The sequence below is a fragment of the Balaenoptera acutorostrata genome, chromosome 6 (genome assembly GCF_949987535.1).
Source record: "Balaenoptera acutorostrata chromosome 6, mBalAcu1.1, whole genome shotgun sequence".
NCBI classification, from domain to species: Eukaryota; Metazoa; Chordata; class Mammalia; order Artiodactyla; family Balaenopteridae; genus Balaenoptera; species Balaenoptera acutorostrata.
In genome coordinates this window covers 101,982,963-102,002,185 of record NC_080069.1, presented here as the reverse complement: position 1 = coordinate 102,002,185, position 19,223 = coordinate 101,982,963, and the positions used below count along the sequence as shown (strand labels likewise).

General features: G+C 40.5%; 1 protein-coding gene across 6 annotated transcripts in view; it reads right to left on the bottom strand.

Annotated features, from left to right (window-relative positions):
* PALM2AKAP2 (PALM2 and AKAP2 fusion) overlaps nt 1-19,223 on the bottom strand; it is a 506,958-nt gene that overhangs the window by 185,994 nt on the left and 301,741 nt on the right. For 4 of the 6 annotated variants that reach the window (XM_057548010.1, XM_007178230.3, XM_007178232.3 and 1 more), the window contains one exon: nt 14,219-14,914. The exons of the other annotated variants lie outside the window; for them this stretch is intronic. In XM_057548010.1, the coding sequence (XP_057403993.1) occupies nt 14,219-14,914 (696 nt within the window). The remainder of the gene's footprint in view (nt 1-14,218; nt 14,915-19,223) is intronic. 6 annotated transcript variants of the gene reach the window in all.

Below are 19,223 nucleotides of genomic sequence, written 5' to 3'. Positions count from 1 at the left end.
TTTGGAGAAACCATCTAGAATAGATGGGCGGTGGTGCGTGTCTGCTACACTCACCTCCCAGGAGACTCTAGATGCATATTTACCAACCCTCCAGGATTCTCTGGGTCAGGAGAGAGTGGGGCACACAGATGTCAGGCATTAGCCCCTAATAAGACCAGTCTGTTTATATTTTTTAAAGGGAATCCAAATTCTGATTTTTAAGTCTTGGTGAGTCAGTTGTTCACCCACTGAATACCATACACAGGAAAATGGCCACTGGTTTTCCATTGGGCTTGGAAAGACCCCAGAGCAAGGCAGTGATGGGGGATTTGCCCAGGGACTCCTCAGGGCTAGGCCAGGGCCGCGGTGGATTGCTTATGTGTTGGCTTTTAAAGGCCAGGGATTTGAGGATCTTTTAGGAAAAACACTCCTCAGCTTGATGTATTTCTTTCTTTTCTTTTTTAACTGTAGAGAAATACCTTTGATATTGACATCCACGTAGTATGTCACTCAGAATCATCTTAATGGTCATCTAGTAAAATTACTCATTTTATAGATGAGAAAGTTGGGGCCAGAGGAGGAAAAAGGACTTCTTCTAAGTCACACATGAATGACATACCTGGGACAGAGCCCAGGCCTGGGTCCCCTCACACTCCGAACGCCAATTCTATCATCTCATGTTTTGTTTTCAAAACAGATCCAAGAACTTAGAATTCAGTGGTTTGGTTGATAACGTAGTATTGTGTTGTACATTTTACAAGCTGAATTGCTCAAAGAAATGGGAGAAAGAAATAAACTTTCAGAAATCTATGCTAGATTGAGTCCTCTAGTTTCATCTCATTTTTCTCTCGACTTATTCCTCTATTTCTTTTGCCTGCATTTTTTCCTACAAACTTCCTCAAATACTTTTCTTTTGTAATGGGAGAGAAAGGAGAAAGGAAAAGCAGAAAGAAAAGTCTTTAAAACATTCCTAATAGAAGCCCTACAAGGTAGGTATTATTCTCATTTTACAGAAGGGGAAACCAAGGCTTGTTGAATTGAAATAAATTGCCAAAGATTACCAAGCTGACCAATGACAGACTTGGGACTTGACTTTGATTCAGATACCAAAGCCTACATTTTTTTCTTGGTTTGCAGAGTTGAGACAAGGATTCCAACCTGGACCCCTCCCGCCTGCTCTGGGTCCTTCTGTGCTGCGGTTTCCAGCCCTAACTGCTCATGAGAATCACTTGGAGCCATTTAATAAATGCTCCAGGCCTCACCCATATCAATTAGATCAGGATTTCTGGGGTGGAGCCCTAGTATAATTATATTTTTAAGAAAATGTTCCAGATTCTAATGTGCAGCAAGCAAGAAATGAGAACCAGAGAGCATGGTGTTTCCTGGGAGAATTAATGAACTTTTTGAGAAGATCAACTCATCCTACAGGTGGGAGTGCACCTTGTGTCAAAAACAGGCTCATTCAGTAGAGAAGAAGAGAAAAGAGAAGAAAGAAGGGAAGAGGGAAGGGAAGGGTAGGGAAGGGACGGGAAAGGAAGGGAAAAGAAAAGTTGAGATTCCCTGAGTGGTTCTTTTTCCATTAAGTTCTGCTTATTCTCTAGTGCTGAGCCAGTTTTACAGCCTGCATTGACTAAATCCCCGACTCTACAAGAGTCAACCAAGAGCTCTGCTGAGCAGGAGTCAGCTTACTAGAGCTCAGAAGAGGTACTGAAGCTGAGGGCTGGAGTGCCTTACAGCAGAGGCAGCCATTGGGCCCCTGTGCTTGTCTACTGCATCCCTTGTCTACTGCATCCCTTGTCTACTGCATCACTTGTCTACTGCATCCCTTGTCTACTGCATCCCTTGTCTACTGCATCCCTTGTCTACTGCATCCCTTGTCTACTGCGTCACTTTCCTGCTCTATTTGGAAACTCACATCTGATTGTATAACTTTGCTCAAGTAAGGCAGACTGGAGCCCAGTTAGATCTGATCCCCATCAGTGAAAAACTGCTTATGCCAAAGACAGCTCTAGCTGGAACAGATGTTACTTTTGTTTGCTTAAATGATGGAGATCTTTACTGGAGAGTTTTAAGTTTGCTGCTGATGTATTCAATTCATTCCTTATAAAAGGAATGGCTTGTTGGGCACCTGGTATGACAGAAAAAATCTGAAGTCACCCTGACCTGGGTTTGAATCCTAGCACTGTGTTTCTGCTCTTACTTCCTGTTGCTTTGAGCAAGTCACTTTGCATTTCTCATCCTAACTTCAAAATGAGGAGCTGGGATTTGTTAAGGGAATGCAATGAAGTAAGGCAGTGCTTCCAAAATTTTCGGGGTAGATGAACATGGCATTAAATAACACAGAACCACACAGTGAGAAAATTATTACTGTTTTGATTTTCTTTCATGCCATCTGATTATATCGAAGAGATGGGGGTATATTTTTGATATGTCTCTAAGCTGGCTATTCCTTCCTTTAACAATGAAAGAGTTGGTCTCAGGTAACTGAATGTATTACCAGGCAACTGTATGCAGCTGAAAATTAATAATGCTGATTTACATTTATTTCAACAGTTACTTCTATGGCATGTGCTGCCTGCTTAAGGTAGGGCAATAAAGTTACCTTTTAGGTCAAAGAAGTGGTTAGAAGAGTAAATGAGGGTCCACAGGTGGTATACACACAGGACAAAAATAATTAAGGTGATACCAAAAGTCTAAGTTTATGAAAAACTGAGTTAAAGTATGAGACAGAATCTCACATCAAGCCTCTGAGTAGAGTGAGGATTTAGTCAGCCTCCCAGAGAAAAAAGAAATGACTGAATTGGTCCTTGCACTCTGATTTGAAATAAGTTCTTTAAGAGACAGAACATGTAGACTCATATGAGTCTACATATTCTGATGGATGGACGATTCACACTGACTGTAGGATTTATGTCACCTCCAGGTTGTCCTCAGGTTGACCTAAGAACCCTGGCCTTAAAAGGGTAGGTCTGCTGCTCATATTTTCTATACTCAGTGACTTGGAAATAGAAAAAAAAAAGTTGGAAAATATAATTATCATCTTAAATTCTTTTAGCCTTTAGTTAAAATTTTTTAAAAAAGAAAGAAAATACTAGATCACAGTGATTTTTGATGACAAGCCATGGGAGGAAAGATCCCTATTTCATCGGTTCTTTGAAATGTCAAACTTTCTGCTGATTATTATTCTTAGTAAGATAAGGAAGTGAACGTTAGAGAATATTACTATTCTGTGACCACATGACCTCAGGAGCCCGATAAGAGACTAAGGATTAGGAGGGAAAAGAAAATCACATTTAAATTTAAATACATACGGCCTTTGCCTCTTGTTATTTTTCCTAAGAAGGGATATGAAGCACCAGAACTAGTCAAGGGTTGACTACAAAAGTTTTTGTTTATTTTTCCAGGAATGCAACTTTCAACCATGAAACATGATGCCACAAAGTTCTTAAAACATGACATGGTTCATTTAACCTAAGAAATAGAGAGTAGCTGAATCCAAATACTCTAAGTTGTTGTAAGAAATGAATTTTTTTCTCTTGAGTTGTAAATGAGCTCACCAGCCTTAGGATAATCTATCATTATAAAGTCACGTGAGTCTTTCTGCTAAAAAGCTCAAGCATCAAATTCTGCTATTGGCTTTCTCCTTATGGGCTGTTCAAAATTTTTAAATGCTTCCATCAGATTTAAGTCCAAACCCAGTGCAAAGCCTTATTCTTCCGAAGGAGTTCAGGAGACTTCATCTCTGGTTCCGGCTCTGCCATTATCTCGCTATGGGTAAGTCTCATCTTGGACCCAGCCATATAATGAGTAGATTATGGTAGGTTAGGGGTAACCCACAAATGCCAACAGGTGCCAGGCAGGTAATATAAACAAAGGAAGCTGGCCAAGAGTAAGGTAATAGGAAGTGGGGGTGAGGAGAGTGAGTAAGAGAGTATGATTCCCCCAAAGGGGGCAACCACCATCGGCTCCAGACACCTGTCAGCCAGGAAAACAGGCCCATTGTTGACAAAGCCTCTGAAATGTCAAGAGAAGCTGGAAATCTGTCTTCTAAATGGCAGTGAATTAAAAATGATTTTAAAACACGATGCAGGCAAAACCAACATAACCACAGGCCAGATGCAGCCGGGGGATAACCACTTTGTGACTTAAGCATTAGATGATCTCTTTGAGCTCCTATAGCCTTAACTTCTAAATAGCAAATTTTGGCTTTTGTGTGATGCCCATATAGTGGAGGATTTGACACCATTTGAGAAAAGCAGGAGAGGAGCTGGGTTGTTGGAGACACAGTGTGTTCTCCTGGTGGCTGCAGAAGGGTGACAGAGCCTAGATCAAGAGGCACTGGCACAGTGGCATAGAACACCGTTCCTCTTAGCTCTTATGACGGGGCAAAATAATAATCATAACAATATTAACAACAACAACAACAAAACCTCCTGTGCTTATTCCGGGATGGACACGCCACTCCTATACGAATGGGGAAGGAAAAACTGTCAGGCAGAACAACAGGACTCCAAATGAACAGATAAGAGAACAGATATGGGTGATTAACCCTCTGCTTCCCCTTTGGGAAGGAAGTGCTGCAGAGACACCTCCCATCCTCCAGAGGGCAGTGTTATTACAGAGCGTTTGCTTGGGTAGATAAAGGTACAAAATAAGAACTGGTGCCATTTTGTCTTTTTGGGGCACAGATGGCTCTGTTATCCAGATCTTTCTGTATCCAGTCTCAGCTGCATCCCCATACCACTTTCATAACAAGAGCTTCTGTGTGGAAGAAAGTAAAGAGAGCTGAGCCTGAAACTTGTTTCCCAAGCCCCATCCCAATCTTTAGTTCTGCTATATTGAGCAAGGTACTTATTGTCTCCTTAACTCAGTTTCTTCATGTATGAAGGAGAATATTAGCAATGTCTACCTCATAGGGTTGATGTAATATTAAAGGAAATTCTACCTATCCAGGGGAAGTGCCTAGTTTTAAGTATGGAACTATGTTCCCTTCCAAAGTTCTTATTTTCTCATCTAAATTCCTCTGGTTATAATTAGGGTTTATCTGCTAATCTTTTGCCCTCCATGATGGGAAATTACCCCTGGAATAGAATTATTAGATTGAACTATAGGGAACTGTCAATATTTAACATTACTGATTTACTAAATGGCGATTTCATATGGTTCGATATAATGCAAAAGCAGTCACAAACCCAATGCAGGAAAAAGCAGCTTCCCTTTTATACTGGTTCTGAAACACATCTGAACAGCTTATGTTTACATTTGGGAAAAGTAAGACCTTTAGTAGAGGAACAAACACTTTTTCATCACAAGTAAACTAACATTTGTTATCCACTTCCAGCTTACAGAGTGCCTTATATAAATATAATTTCCCTTAACTCACAACAACACTGGGGATGGATGTCAGCACACGGCTTTTCACACAGTACTCGGAGTGTCACTGCGGGTATGCCCTAGAGTTGTGGGGTGTATAATGGTCTACCATGGTTCCAGTCTGCATGTCCACACACTAAAGAGTATTTCAATTAACAAAAAGAATAATGTCAAGAAAGCCCTGCCACTCGCTGTGTAGGATCAGATAAGATGTAGTTCCACAAACACTAGGATGAAGTGCATAGATGCTCAGGAACCACCCAGGTTTCAAGTGCCCAGTACTTTTGACAAGGACAAGAGGTCCTTGCACTTCCTCAGCTTTCTATTGGTTGAAACTCTTGTTAATTTCAGCGTGGCAATCTGAGGCACCATTCAAGTTTCAATCTTGAGTTATCTTCCATGCATAAAGCCACCAGAAAAAAAAAAAAAAATCTACTACAGAACCCAAACAGATGAGAACTCCCCAACTGATTTATTTCATATCCTCAAAGAAAACAACTGTGACAGTTCTGCAGGTGTCATCATACCTGCCCTTTGTTCATTCTCTCTTGCAATAACTTTTTAATGTTTCATTGAGTACCTACTATGTGCCAGGCTCTGTTTGAGGACAGGGGTCAGCAAACTACAAGCCTGAGGGCCAAATCTGGCCCCCACTCTGTTTCGGTAACTAAAGTTTACGGAACCTAGCTACAGTCATTCATTTACATGTTGTGGATGGCTGGCTGCTTTCTGGCAGAGCTGAGTAGCTGTGACAGAAATCATGTGACCCACAAAGCCAAAAATATTTACTCTCTGGCCATTGAGAGGAAAAGTTTGCTGACTCTACTTTAGAGAAAGAGGATACAGCATTAAAAAAGAGAAACAAAGTCCCCATGTGTCTTGAGAGGCTCCTGTTTAGAAGATCACACTGGATGAACTCTTACTACTTAAACTAAGGGACTGACCGAGTTTGACCTGTGGGATCAAAGGCAATGCCACTGCTGAGGGCTTATAAGGAACAAGAAAAGGGATGACAGGTGTTGAGACAGATGTGCAAGAGGGGGTTAGAGAAAGGATTAGTTAATGTGGAAACCAGCTGGAACAGGCAGGCCACAGGGATTCCCACCGAGGGGCACCCAAACCTTTGGCTGGGTGAGGTGGCATATGTATCAGAATCACCTGGAGATATCAGTAAACATGCAGGCTACTGGGCCCCACTCAGGAATCTGAATTTGAGTTCCAGAGGTGTGGTCGAGCTTCCACATTCTTAGCGGGTGCCCCCAGGTGATGCTGAAGCAGGCTCAGGTTTGAAAAGCACTGGATTAGCGTTGAGTTTTAGTGAGCAGTCGGAGGTGCTCCCCACGAGGTCTGGCCTGAAGTCCACTCATGGCAGGTGAGAAGGGGAAAGAACCGGGGCACAGACACACAGAGGTAGATGCAGTGAAAAGGCAGTTTATTGTCTATTAATACTGTACAGAGGAACAGAGAGAAGCTACAAGTACAGCATCGGCTGTCGCTGGCAGTGTTATTTCTGAAGTCGGTTTTTGTTTTGCTTTTCATCTGAAGGAGACAGAACAGTCAAAGTACACTTCAGGTTACAAAGTACAGCAGCTATAGCCCAGCAAGTCTAATTCAGAGTAAGCACAACAGGCTCCCAACCCACCCCGCAACCAACCACCAAATGGATATATTTACAGTGATGTCACTCACCCCGAGTGAGCTGCTAAAGCCGAACATTCCAATCAACAACCTACATTCACTGAAAGCTGCATCAGACACAACATTTTCTGGAACCCCTGTATGATGCTGACTCTTTTAAGTCAGGAGTTTGAGAGGAGGAAAGAATGTTCCAGAACCCCACAAAGGATAGGACTCTTTCCACTTGCCAGAATGGGATATGACAGAATTGGGAGTTGGAGCCACACACAGACTAGTTGAGATCAGGCATTGCCCGGTGGTCTCTTTGTACATAAAGACTAGTTGCAAAACCAAGTGACTGGATGTCTGCCTGACCACCTCATCTCGAAACCGAGAGGTTCCCATAGTAACAAGAGGCTAGGGCACACGGCCTCTCCCTACCACCCTCAGGCAATTGCATGGTTCTTTCATTTCTGGAGTTGTTGCCATGACACTACGGTTCACAGTTGGGCCTGAATTGGGCCTGCTGGAGGGATTCTGATGATGAAAAAACTAAAATGATTTGCCTGGGAACCAGAGAGGTTACTTTTCTTGAAATGGAGAGTGTGTTGAAGACCTTGCCTTGTTGGGAAAAGGCTCTTGGTCTTTTAGGGTAGTAGAAGAAGACCCCATCCTAGGAAAGGGTGCTGCTTGGGAGGACAGTCTAACAGGGATAGGGAGCAGATTCTTAGGCGTGACCTCTGACCTCTGGTGTCAGCCAGACAGATGAACAGGTGCGGGTGAAGATCTTCACGAACCCGAGTGTGACTGTGATGGGAACTCAAGAATGTGGCAGAAAATTGAGGAAAAAAATCCAAGAACTCTTAAAAATTCAGTATCTCCTTTATGGATGGATAAGGATAATTCTTTCCAGTCTCTACTTAACTCTGAAAATAGGATGCAGCCTCATTGATATTTACAAGGTCAAGAACTCCTGGTAAGTTTTATACTGTTGGTTTATACATTTATATATATTGTGTACATTATGTAGATGGCCAGATGATTCTGACTCACCATTTTGCATGTGTTGCTCAAATGTACCATAGTGAGTGGTCCCTTAACTTCAAATGTAGCAATTACTCCTTGAATATGTGAAAGAGTTGAACTTAGATAATTGCTGGGCTTAGCTTTCGTTTAAAACAGGTATCTCCTTCCAAAAGATCGTTCTGTATTATTAAAGGTGTGGCTCAGAGAGCTATCAAGCCATATAACAGGTTGTCTAATGACAGGTATAGAAAGCTGGATCGTACAACCTAGGACTATTGGGAAACACTGGATTTCATGCAGTGCTGGTGCCAGGGCAGGTCACGGGACCTCTGTTCATGCCCCCCAAGGTCTGGGCTAGTGCTATAGAACTCACCAGAAAGTTACCTTAATGGAATGGAGAAATAATCAATCAAGGGTGCTTTCAAACTCAAGCTTCATAATGCATCTAAATTTCATTACAAAAATATTTTTCCTTAAAAAAATACATAAGTGTAAACTATTCCATTTCTATAATCACTCCCTACTCCCATCTATATCACGCCACTCGTCTTACACTAGAATGAATGGGCACACCCCTCAGGTAAGGCTCCATCACACCATTTGAGTCCATCTCTCTCGCTTTTTCAAGCTATGCCAATTGTGCTTAAAAATATGCTCCCAGACCCAGGTGGGGGGGTCCACAAGTTCACCTCCCTTACAGTGGGAAGGACTGCAGGAGGTCACACATTGCATGAAGCCCACCCCAGGAATGTCAGAGTGGGATAGTGCAGGCTCAGAAGGGAACACAAGGAAGTATTTGGTTGGTAAACATGCAGAGGCAATGCCCAATCTCTGCCTACTTTATTCCACCTGGGCCAGACCTGCAAGGTTCTGCCTCAGGCTCCTGGGATGAAATTCACAGCTCTGAAGAGGGCTGGGTAGGGGTGGGGAAGAGAATGTTGTGTTCATACAGCTTTGGAATACAACCTGTGATTTTGAAAGGATAGAAAAGAACATAAACAGTGATGCTAAGGCAAACTTTCAAATGGCATATCAGAACTCTTTTTTTTTGTCATTCGTTTTGTTAACATCACAAGGCAGATACATTCTGTAAACATATATACCATACAGTACGTTAACCATAGGGGGGGGAAGAAAAAGCCACCCTGTCATTCTTTTCTTTCTGTATTTCTGTTCTTTTACTCCAGAAGGACTGCCTGAAGTCTAGAGGAAATTTTGTGGTTCATAAGATGTACTTTTCTTTTAATAAAAATGAAATGACTTGCAAAAAAATAGCCCCAGGTGACTAGTAAGAGGCAATATGGGGAGAAGATGAACCTGTAGAAACTTAGAAAATAGTCACAAAATATTAAAAAGTCATTAATTTCTGGAAACATTTTGTTTCCCTGCTTAGTAAAAGAGAGCACTGAAAAATTTTTACAAAAGTTAAGGCTGTCCAGATCTTTGATGCAGAAAGTTTGTGGTTCCCCAAAGATATATATTATATTTTCACATTGAAAGCAAGTTTTTTTGTGCTACAGTTCAGACCTTTTTATTTTAGACTGGAGTGGAGAGGGGACGCAGAGGCCTATTTAAGTCATATAAAAATTAAGGGGTAGGGGATGAGGTTGGTCTAAGGATCCCCAGGGAAACTGCCCTTTGAAACTTTCAGGATGTAATCTTTATTCTAGCCTTTTCTACATTCAAATAATAAGTATTTTGGTTTTAAAATGGAGATTTTATCATGTGTTTTGCTGAAGCTATGAAAATAGAGACACATAACAGCACTGCGCTCCTCATAAGAGATGGATTTTTCTTTTTCCCTAGAAAATGCAGGGAAGTTTTCCTGATTAGAACAGAAGAGGTCTATACAATGAAGGCGAACTGGCAACAGGAATCCCAGATGCCATCTTGCGCATTACTTGGAGATGTTTTGCGATATATACCATCACTCCGTGTACCTGCTGGGTTGTACTATCCAATAGGACAAAAGATACCTTCTCGTTCTATCCTAATCAGTGGAGCTACATATACCTTGATTAATAAACTGAGGAGCTTCTAAAAGATTGCATATTTACACAGTTTCTGAAACTTATCTTAACTATGCTGAGAATTCATGGTTTCAATAATGAATGTACATGTTGCAAAAGTACAACATAAAACTGCTCTCGCCTTGGAATGGTTTTTGTTGTAAACAAAATAACATTGCAGGAGATGAGAATATTCCCACAAGGAATGGGCCCTTTGGAGCGTTAAACTCCACAAGTGGGTCTGGTGACAAACAGAGATGGCTGAGCGTCTAGATTTTAAGTAAGAACAAAAGAAATCCTCCGTGCATATTTTGTCTATGTTCGTCTGTGTTTTACATTGACAGGGTTAGTTTCTTAAAAAGGAAGAACTGGTTTAGTGGTTCAGTTTTTGCCTCTATCGCCATATTCCCGCCACCTCTTTTGCTACCCACTGGTTCACTGGCATTAAATAAATGGTGTTTGTCAAGGATGTTCTGTGGTCCCTTGAAATGATGTTCTGCAGGAAGTGAAAAGAAATCAGCTGTTTTCAGACTTGGCCTCAACATTTTGCTCCAGAGATGATATCGTAACTCTAGGAAATTATATAGAGATGATTTCCCCCTTTTATAAAAACTTGCCCCTAACCAAAATAAAAAGCCTCCTTGCATGTAGGAAAAACATTTATCACCAGAAAGTAAAATGGACTAGGTGGGAATCTGAAGCAGATAACACGTCATTAACATTTCAGAAAGAGTCAAATCAAATGAACTCTAGAATTTGAGTTTTCTGAAAGCCTTTGAATAATTTTAGGAAACCATGTTTGGGGTTTACCCAGAAAAGAATTCCCTAGCCCCTCGTCCTCTCTACTGCCAATATTGAGTGATGTCACTGGACATTGTCAAATCACTTTTAGAGGCAAATAATTTTGCTTATATAAGGAAAATAATATAATTGTGGGTAAACGAGGCACAAGGTAAAAAAAGAAAACTCCTTAATATTGTCCTACTGCACATCAAAGAGAAAAAAAAAAGTCAAGGGTATACAAGTCATCAAGATTTTTCAGGATATATAAGGTTTATCATTTTAACTCTTAAAGGATCTTTAACTCCATGCCATTGAGAATCTGTGTTAAGCAAATGCAGTGACCCTCTTTTCCCTCTTTCTCCTCTTTCCATTTAAAGGGTTCTGAGTATATGATTTGAAAAGAAAGTCCAACTAACCATGAGCTCAAAAGTGATCATGGTTTTGCAGCTTTATTACTGATTCTCTAATTAGCCTGGTGATGTAAGTCAATACCCTGTTATTTCTGAAGGGCGTGATACCATACATAATAAAGTGTTTACAGAGACAATGCCAGTACCAGCAGCGAAGGCAGAATCTTCACAATCACAACTCTGTTTATATTTTCACTATGAAGGGTAGTTCCTTTTCTCTGTAGATGGGATTATAGGTCTCATCCCGTAAAAGCACTGGCTGAAGCTGAACCTCCCACTGCAAGAGGAAAATGAGGCAAGCTATACAAATACATACGCCACATTCAAACACACCTGCGTTTACTGTGGCCACACATCATTTTAATAAACGTAACACATCTTACTTGAAAAACCATTTAAATGATAAGCTTTACCAGTAAAAGTAGACAGAGAACTCTAATTCATATAATTTGCTAATCCCTATACTAATTATTGATAAATGAGAGCGCATATTATCATTGGTCTTTTAAATCTCACGTGTGGTTTTGTAGTGAGAGGTAAAGACCATTTTCTTCATGAGAAACTAACTCACTGATGGAAGCGTAGGTCAGGGAATGATCCATCCTGAAAGACTCTGGTTCCGTTTATCAAAAGTATGCCCAAGGCTAAATTCTATCATTCCACTCACTAACTGTGCTTTTAAAAACTCAAACTGAATAGTCTTCATCCCCAAATGAGTAAAAAAAGATAAGCTATGGGAAACTTTTAGATTGTTCCTTTCTAAATAAATTATTAAAATCAGAGATTGTCCAAAACATTGAAGCTGCTTTCTTTTTCTCTGTAAATAGGTTTCTCTGGCATGTCTTCTTCTTCTTCTTCTTCTTTTTTTTTAACCTTTAAATGATGCTAAAATGACCATTTGCTGAGGAGCATGAAACTGAAAGTTTATAGGCGGCAAAACCAGATATTATTTCTAGATAATAGAACAGTTTTATTCAAAAAAAGCTTCTTTGCTGAACCTGAGATTTAGAGATAATTCCCTCAGCTGTTCAAAATCAAGCCATGGATGGAATCATCTTAGAAAGTAGAACTTAGCTCGTTACTTTTTTCTTTCTTTAACTTTTTTTGGTTTATATATTGGTGATAAAATGACTTACTTTGTGCTCGTTAAAAATGTAATTATTTGGGAAAGATTAACTTTGAAAATTAAAAAATATTGGTTTTCCCCCTTTTAATTGGAATAAATATAATTTCAAGCTAAAAAATTAAAAATAATAATAGATTTAGCACTAAGATAGCTATTTAGGACAAACTGAGTTGGTTCTGTAATAAAATTCTCTCAAGGTCACCTTACTTTTCCCTCATCTACTTTCCACAGAAGTTAAACTTGATGTAGTACATCTTATCATATGTTTTTTAAAAGTAGGTTCTATGGAACGTAGATAATTTTGTGAATTATCTGCAACAATGCTATGAACATTCGGGCAAAAAACTTAAAAGATATCTCTGTTTTAAAATCAATTCAAATGTTACAGCTTTATTTCATTACTCTATTATTATTTTACTATATTGCTTCCCTTTGGTTTTATTATACCTGTGGCTCTTTGCTTTGGGGGAATGCTAAGAATTTAAAGAATTGTTCATTGTGTTCTAGATAAAAACCATCCTTTGATGTTCTGGAATCTTCAGAAGTTGAAGAAACAATGCTTGAAGAAGCTCAGCTATGTGCCACTCACTCAATCAGTATTTGTGGAATGAATTAAAATACTTAAGGTGAGAAGATATGTCCTTCTTCATCTTTTAAACACTTTTTACATTTTAGAGTTTAATTCTGTGGGGTGGGTAAACCTACATGGTGATGGTACGCGAAACATTCTCTTTCTCATGGGGACACAAAGAAAAGAGTCCAGATGGAAGGCTCTGGAATCAATGGGGCGAGTGAGATGAAGAGTTAATTCAGGAACAGCACCGTCCACAATGGAGCGGAAGCATCACAGCAACCACTGTAGGTCAGAAGGACTGTTTTAGAAATATGGTCACTACAGAGAAACTCCTCAAAATGACCCCTTCGTTGAAAACAGATGAACATGATCAGAAAATATCCGTGAAAAAGAAAACAATATAAAAATTTACACTCTTTTTTTTTTTAGAGAATAGAAGCAAGGCTCATGGGTTCGCCTAACTTTGGAGATCACTGCTGATGCTCAAAACAATGCTTGTTTCATGTCCTTAGAAAGTTAAAAATGGTGCTTCTTATATAAAGGGTCCATCAGTTAAGTCATAGAAAGAGAGACAGCTGCTGATGGGCAGGTTATGGAATCAGTCCCTACAATTCAGTTATGACAAGCACTGGGTTCTTTTCTTTTACATCAATTTCATTTGTTTTAACAGAAAGCCAGAGATACACAATACCGTAACCTGGAAGCTTATATAAGGCAGCAAAAAGCATCACCCTAGATTGGACAGACTAAGTAAGGTCTACTTTTGGCTACACTAGCAACTGGCTAGAGCCCATAGCATTTTGCCACATGAGATATAAAAGCAAAGATCCACAGCAAGGGAGGCAAGTGAGAAATCAGTGACGTGGTGATGTGCGACTACGTGATAGGAACACACGACAAAATGAAACCCCCGATGCCCATGGATTCAATTCCAGTCAAGTGAATTAAGGCTACTAGATCACTGGCTGCTAGGAAGAGTCCATTCCAATCGAGCAGTAAGGAACCGATTCCCTCTTGAAGACACAAGGAAAGGTTTAGAGGAAAAGCAAGTTCTTGGAAAGAGTGAAGCACACACATGCATGTTGTCTCTGAGCTGAGGAAACTGGAGGAAAAAAAACGAAAGGGAAAAAAATAAGAGGGATCAAAGCAATCCAACTGCAAGGCAAGGCAGGTGTTTGCTTCCAGTTCACAGTATCGCAGTTAGTGGTACAGGGAGGTCTACGTTAAGTGGTGGAGAGCACAAAGGCTGCCCAGAAGAAAAGGGAAGAAAGAAGTGGTCACATGACAACACAGCATTGACAGCGCTTTTTCTTTTGGGTACCTGGGGCTGGCTCCGTGGCCAGGCTCTCTTCCTTCCCTTCGGGGGATGAGGGCTCTGTGGTGTCTGAGACGGGTCTCCCGGACACCAGCTCAGCTGCGTTCCCATCAATAGTGGACACATCTGTCACCGTCTTCTCCCTCAATGACTTCTCATCGTCTTCATCAATGAGGACCAACTCAGCCTTGATGGTTTCATCATAGCCTAGCACCTTCTTCGTCTCTTCTTCATCCTCGATATTTTGGTAGCCCATGAAAATCATGGTGACTGGCTGATCCAAGTTTGCCTCCGGCCCTTCAGTGCTGGGGGCTGGAGCCTGCTGCCCTGGGTTCCCGGAAGTATGATCTTTCCTAGACTTATGGACCATTTCTAACTTGGCTTCTTTGCAGAGCATATGTTCCTTAGGGTGGCTGAGGTTCCCATCTGCAACCACAGTCCTTTCTGACACGTGCCCTCCTCTTAAGCTTGATTGTCCAGCCTTCTGAATAAGCTCTTCTACATCCTTTGAGCTTAATTTGTGCACTCCGTTTTCTACTATGGTGCCTCCTGAGTGCACCTCATACACTACTTTGGTACCATCATCAAAGACTTTGACTCCTCTCTGATGGACACCCTCTGGGCCAATGGTGGATGTAGAGAGAATCTTGGTCTCTCCTGTTTGTTTGTCTTTCTCCACATTAATTTCCATGGCGTACACAGCTTGAATGAAAACAAGAGAAAGGAAGTGCATGTTACAACAAAAAAAGCCAGTGAATGGTTAATTGCCAAACAGACAAAAAAAAAGGTGCTGTGCCCTTTCTAGTCTAACTGCCAAGCATCTTGAGTGTTAGAGTGAGTGCAATGTGGACAGAGGTGGTTATATATGTGTTTTAACACAGCAGCTAAATGCACTGGGAAGACATATGTACATAGTTACCATATCTCAATGGCACTCACACTTCCCAGGAAGATGAGCTAAAATAAGGCCACGAGCGACTGTTGAGATCCAGTGTGACACATTACAGGGAGGCTGACGACATGCAAGTTTACCTTGATCGTGAGCATACCTTAGGCTTATAGACAATTTTAAAGCCCTTGGTTAAGATGTAACCTAGTTCCAAAATCTTAAATCTCTTTTAAAAATTCTTTTACAGAGTATTCTACTGTTTTTTAGACATTTCCCTTTTCTGTAATGAAGATTACACAAAGGGTTTTGCAGGTGGCACATGGCCATCCTCTACTGTACTCTAAAAGAGGATATTTATAAAAATTGAAAGCTATGAAAGGAGTCAGATTATATGCTCTGTAAGCGTCAGTCACTTTGTTAGGTTTCTAAGATAAGAACTAGAAAAAGAACAGACCAGAGGTGGCGTCAACCCACAACACTGGAATTTGAGGACTATCCTCACAGAAAGCCTCTTTCTTCCCCCATGCACGCACCGCCAAGTCCTCGAGATTCTGCCCCATACTTCCTTCCCATCTGCCGCCTTCTTTCTGTGCTACTGCCACCACTCAATCTGAGACACTACTTCCTCTTCCCTAGATATCACAAGAGCTTCTTACCTGGTCTTCCCAGGTCCAATCTTGGCCTCTCCAACTCATCTCAAATCCTGCTGCTGGTCTGAGCTTCCTAAGAACCAGCTCTTTCCTGTCCTGTAGACTTAACGTTGACACTCCATACTTTCAAATCTATTACCTCAGAGACTCCCTGTGAGGCACACGGCCTGGATGGGAGGAAACTGGGCCTCAGACCCACTGAGCCAACTGTCCCCAGACACCCTTGCCCTGAATGACCCACAGATACATCAAACTCTGCAGCTGCAAAACTGAATCCATCTTCTCTCAAAACTCCCCCATAGTCTTGGTGTGAAGTAACACCAGCTCCACTACCTAGTCTTTCAAGCAAGAAGCCTCAGAATCATACCTGATTTTTCCTTTTCTTCCTAATTACCCAGAGTCAAACAACTGCTGAGACTAACTCTATTTCAGATCCATCCCCATGCATCTCCTCACCACTATCTCTATCACTACTGCCTTAGACCAGGCCCTCTTCGGCACAATTACCTGTGTCTGATTTTTAACTGCTACTTCTGTCTTTTCATCACCAGTGGGCCAAAGGCAGCTGAGGCCCTGTTTTGCATGGCCAGAGGAGCAAAGAATGGTCTTTACATTAAAAAAAAAAAAAAAAAGTTAAAAAAAAAGGAAGGAAGGAAAGAACTTAAGAAAGAGAAAAGGAAAGAATTTAAGAAAGAGAAAAGGAAATAAAAAGATATGCAACAGCGACCATACGTGGTCCACAAAGTCTAAAATATTTATGATCTGGCCCTTCACAGAAAAAGTCAGCCGACTCCTGCTAGCCTAGGCTCCACCCTGCCCAAAGAGCTACCTTACTTACAAACCCTCTGTTGGCTCCTGTGTCTGTAGAGGGTAAACACCAAACTCCTTAGCTTGGCATGTGATTACCTTTGGCATTTGTCTGCAATCTTTCTTGTCTTGTCTTGTGGCCCCTCTCATCCCACATCCACTCAGGCCATAACAAAGTTCTCACTATTCCCAGGACATCCCCCCATGACTCCTCATCCCTGTCGCCTGCTGTCCCTCTGCCTAGACTGCCTTTTGTCCCTCCTCCACTGGCAGACCCTAGAGTCCTATGTCACACCTCTGCTCATCATGGCCGTTGAGTCCCTACCTCTTTCTGAAGAACTACAAGTGCCCCAACTGTGTTAAAAAGATCCAAACTATCTTTCCAATCACACATTTCATTGCTTCCTTTCCCTCTAGAGCGACCAAAAAACACCATCTCACACCTAACATTTCCTGCTTTTAAGATTCCCTTCTCTTGAAAAGTCCTTCTTTTGAGTTTCTTTATATCCAAATATGACTCATCCATCGATGCCCAGGTCAACAGCACCCTCTTCCATGAGCTTTCTTTGATCGTCCCATCTCTAAGTCATCCCTCTCTTCTCAAGATTCTCTGAACACTTCTTCTAAACCTCTTTGAAGGCACTTAACACTTTCCACGCAGTAATATAATTATCTGTGGGAATGTTTTATTAGCTCCATAGATTCTTAGGATCCTTGAAGGCTAGTTTTTTGCTTGACATCTTTCTATGATTCCCCCTCCCTCCCAACACCTTATCTTAGAACCTTTTGCAGAAAAGGTACCTGCTATACATACTTGTGAAACAGTTGCTACTAACTGAAAAGTCTAAGTTGTTGTTTTAATCTAGTCACAAATACTTTATATGACACCAATGAAAAGGTACACACAGTGATTAATGTTTGTACTGGTTAAAAAAAATAGCAACGGTATTATTCCATCTGCTTGTGTAGTAAGATACAATCTGATCACGGTTAACACTTAACTAAAAAGATTTTGAAGCAAAATCTAATGCTCGATTTTTCATTGTGTCTGTTTTGAAAGTTTCACTTGCTCAGCACAAAGATCTTGAGTTTCCTTAAGTGACACAATGGGAGGCCAACCAATATTTGTCATAGAGGTACATGAGATCACACAATGACGGTGATATCAAGAGAGATATCTGTTTCTGTTATTTCCTGATTTTCCACAAAATGTGTTATCAAAGAAAGAGAATAGGTATTTAAAATTTTGCATGGGCTCCAAAAGCCTGTTCTTTAAATATTACATTTATATTAAAAAGCACAATTTGGGGTTAAAATCTTATGTCCTATCACTATTAACACACTCATGGGACGTATTTATAAATAAGAAAGGTAATAATGATTGTCAGTTATAGATACAACACCGCAAACATCCAGTAATATATGAACCAAACGATACAATGAGCTGCAATCAATACAGAGTATGGAATAAAATATTTCTATTTTTATATCCATATCTGATAGGATACAAATTATGAACATAGGAATCTTTAGGGATGCCCCTCTCTCTCTCTGCCCACCAATGAGAATGCTGTCATTTTTGGTCCAATTTTCCCTTTTCTGCCATCCTAATCCCCAACCTCATCTGGTCCTTGCCTGTTCCTAGAATCAGAGACTGGACTGAAAGGAGGGATGACGAGGAGAAGGTCTTTGCTAGAATGGTTAAGTAGATCCATACAATAAAGAGTTGAGAAAGAAGGAGTTGAATGGAAGAGACAGTGAAAGCTGTGTGGGAGGAGGATAGGGAAGGAACATTCTGTGGCTGTGGATGATGCTTTGGAGAATTATATGTGGAGGGAAGTAAAGGGAACATAAGTGCTTCTGGGTGGAGATATGAATTGGATCCCTTTTAATATCCTTCAGGAAAAATAGGTAAAGAACAGAGTTTCTTTTTAGTGGGTTTTTTTTTTTTTGTCTGTGATTTTAAGCTGTATTTTTTTAAGTGTGACATGGCTCTGGAACTGAACCACAAGTGACATGGATTCATTAGGGTTACAGATTAATATTTATATTTATATGTTATATACTGTTCTTTCAATATTTCTAGAATATGAGAGAACACTTTAAGACATTTTTATAATAAAAGAAACCTAGATATGTTATGCCATAAAAGACAACATTCGTTATGTATTTTTTTCCCCCAGATAAGATGTTGGGCTTCAAAGGAACCACAGATTTTTAGCAGGTTTCCTCAGGTTTGGTCTTACATACCTTGTCTGCCTTCACTCTCTTCTCTAGTAAGGGGGAGTCAGGCAAACACTTCGAGAAGCTCTGGTTTACACAAAGGCAATATTTTTGTTTGTTTGTTTCCAGATTTATTGAGATATTGTTGACATATAACATATGTAAGTTTAAGATGTACAATGTGATGATTCAATATACCTATATACTGCAAAATGATTACCAAAATAAGGTTAGTTAACCCCTTCACCCCCTCACATAATTGCCATTTTTAGGGCTGATAACTTTAAAGTTCTACTCTCTTAAGACAATACTTAGACTTTATGGATACATATATGAGAATGTTATTAGACATTCCCAAAACCACACAGGAAGTGTGAACATTTATCTTAAATGTGTTGTTTATGAATAAGTATTTCTATTTTGCTTCAGTTCTCAGCCAATA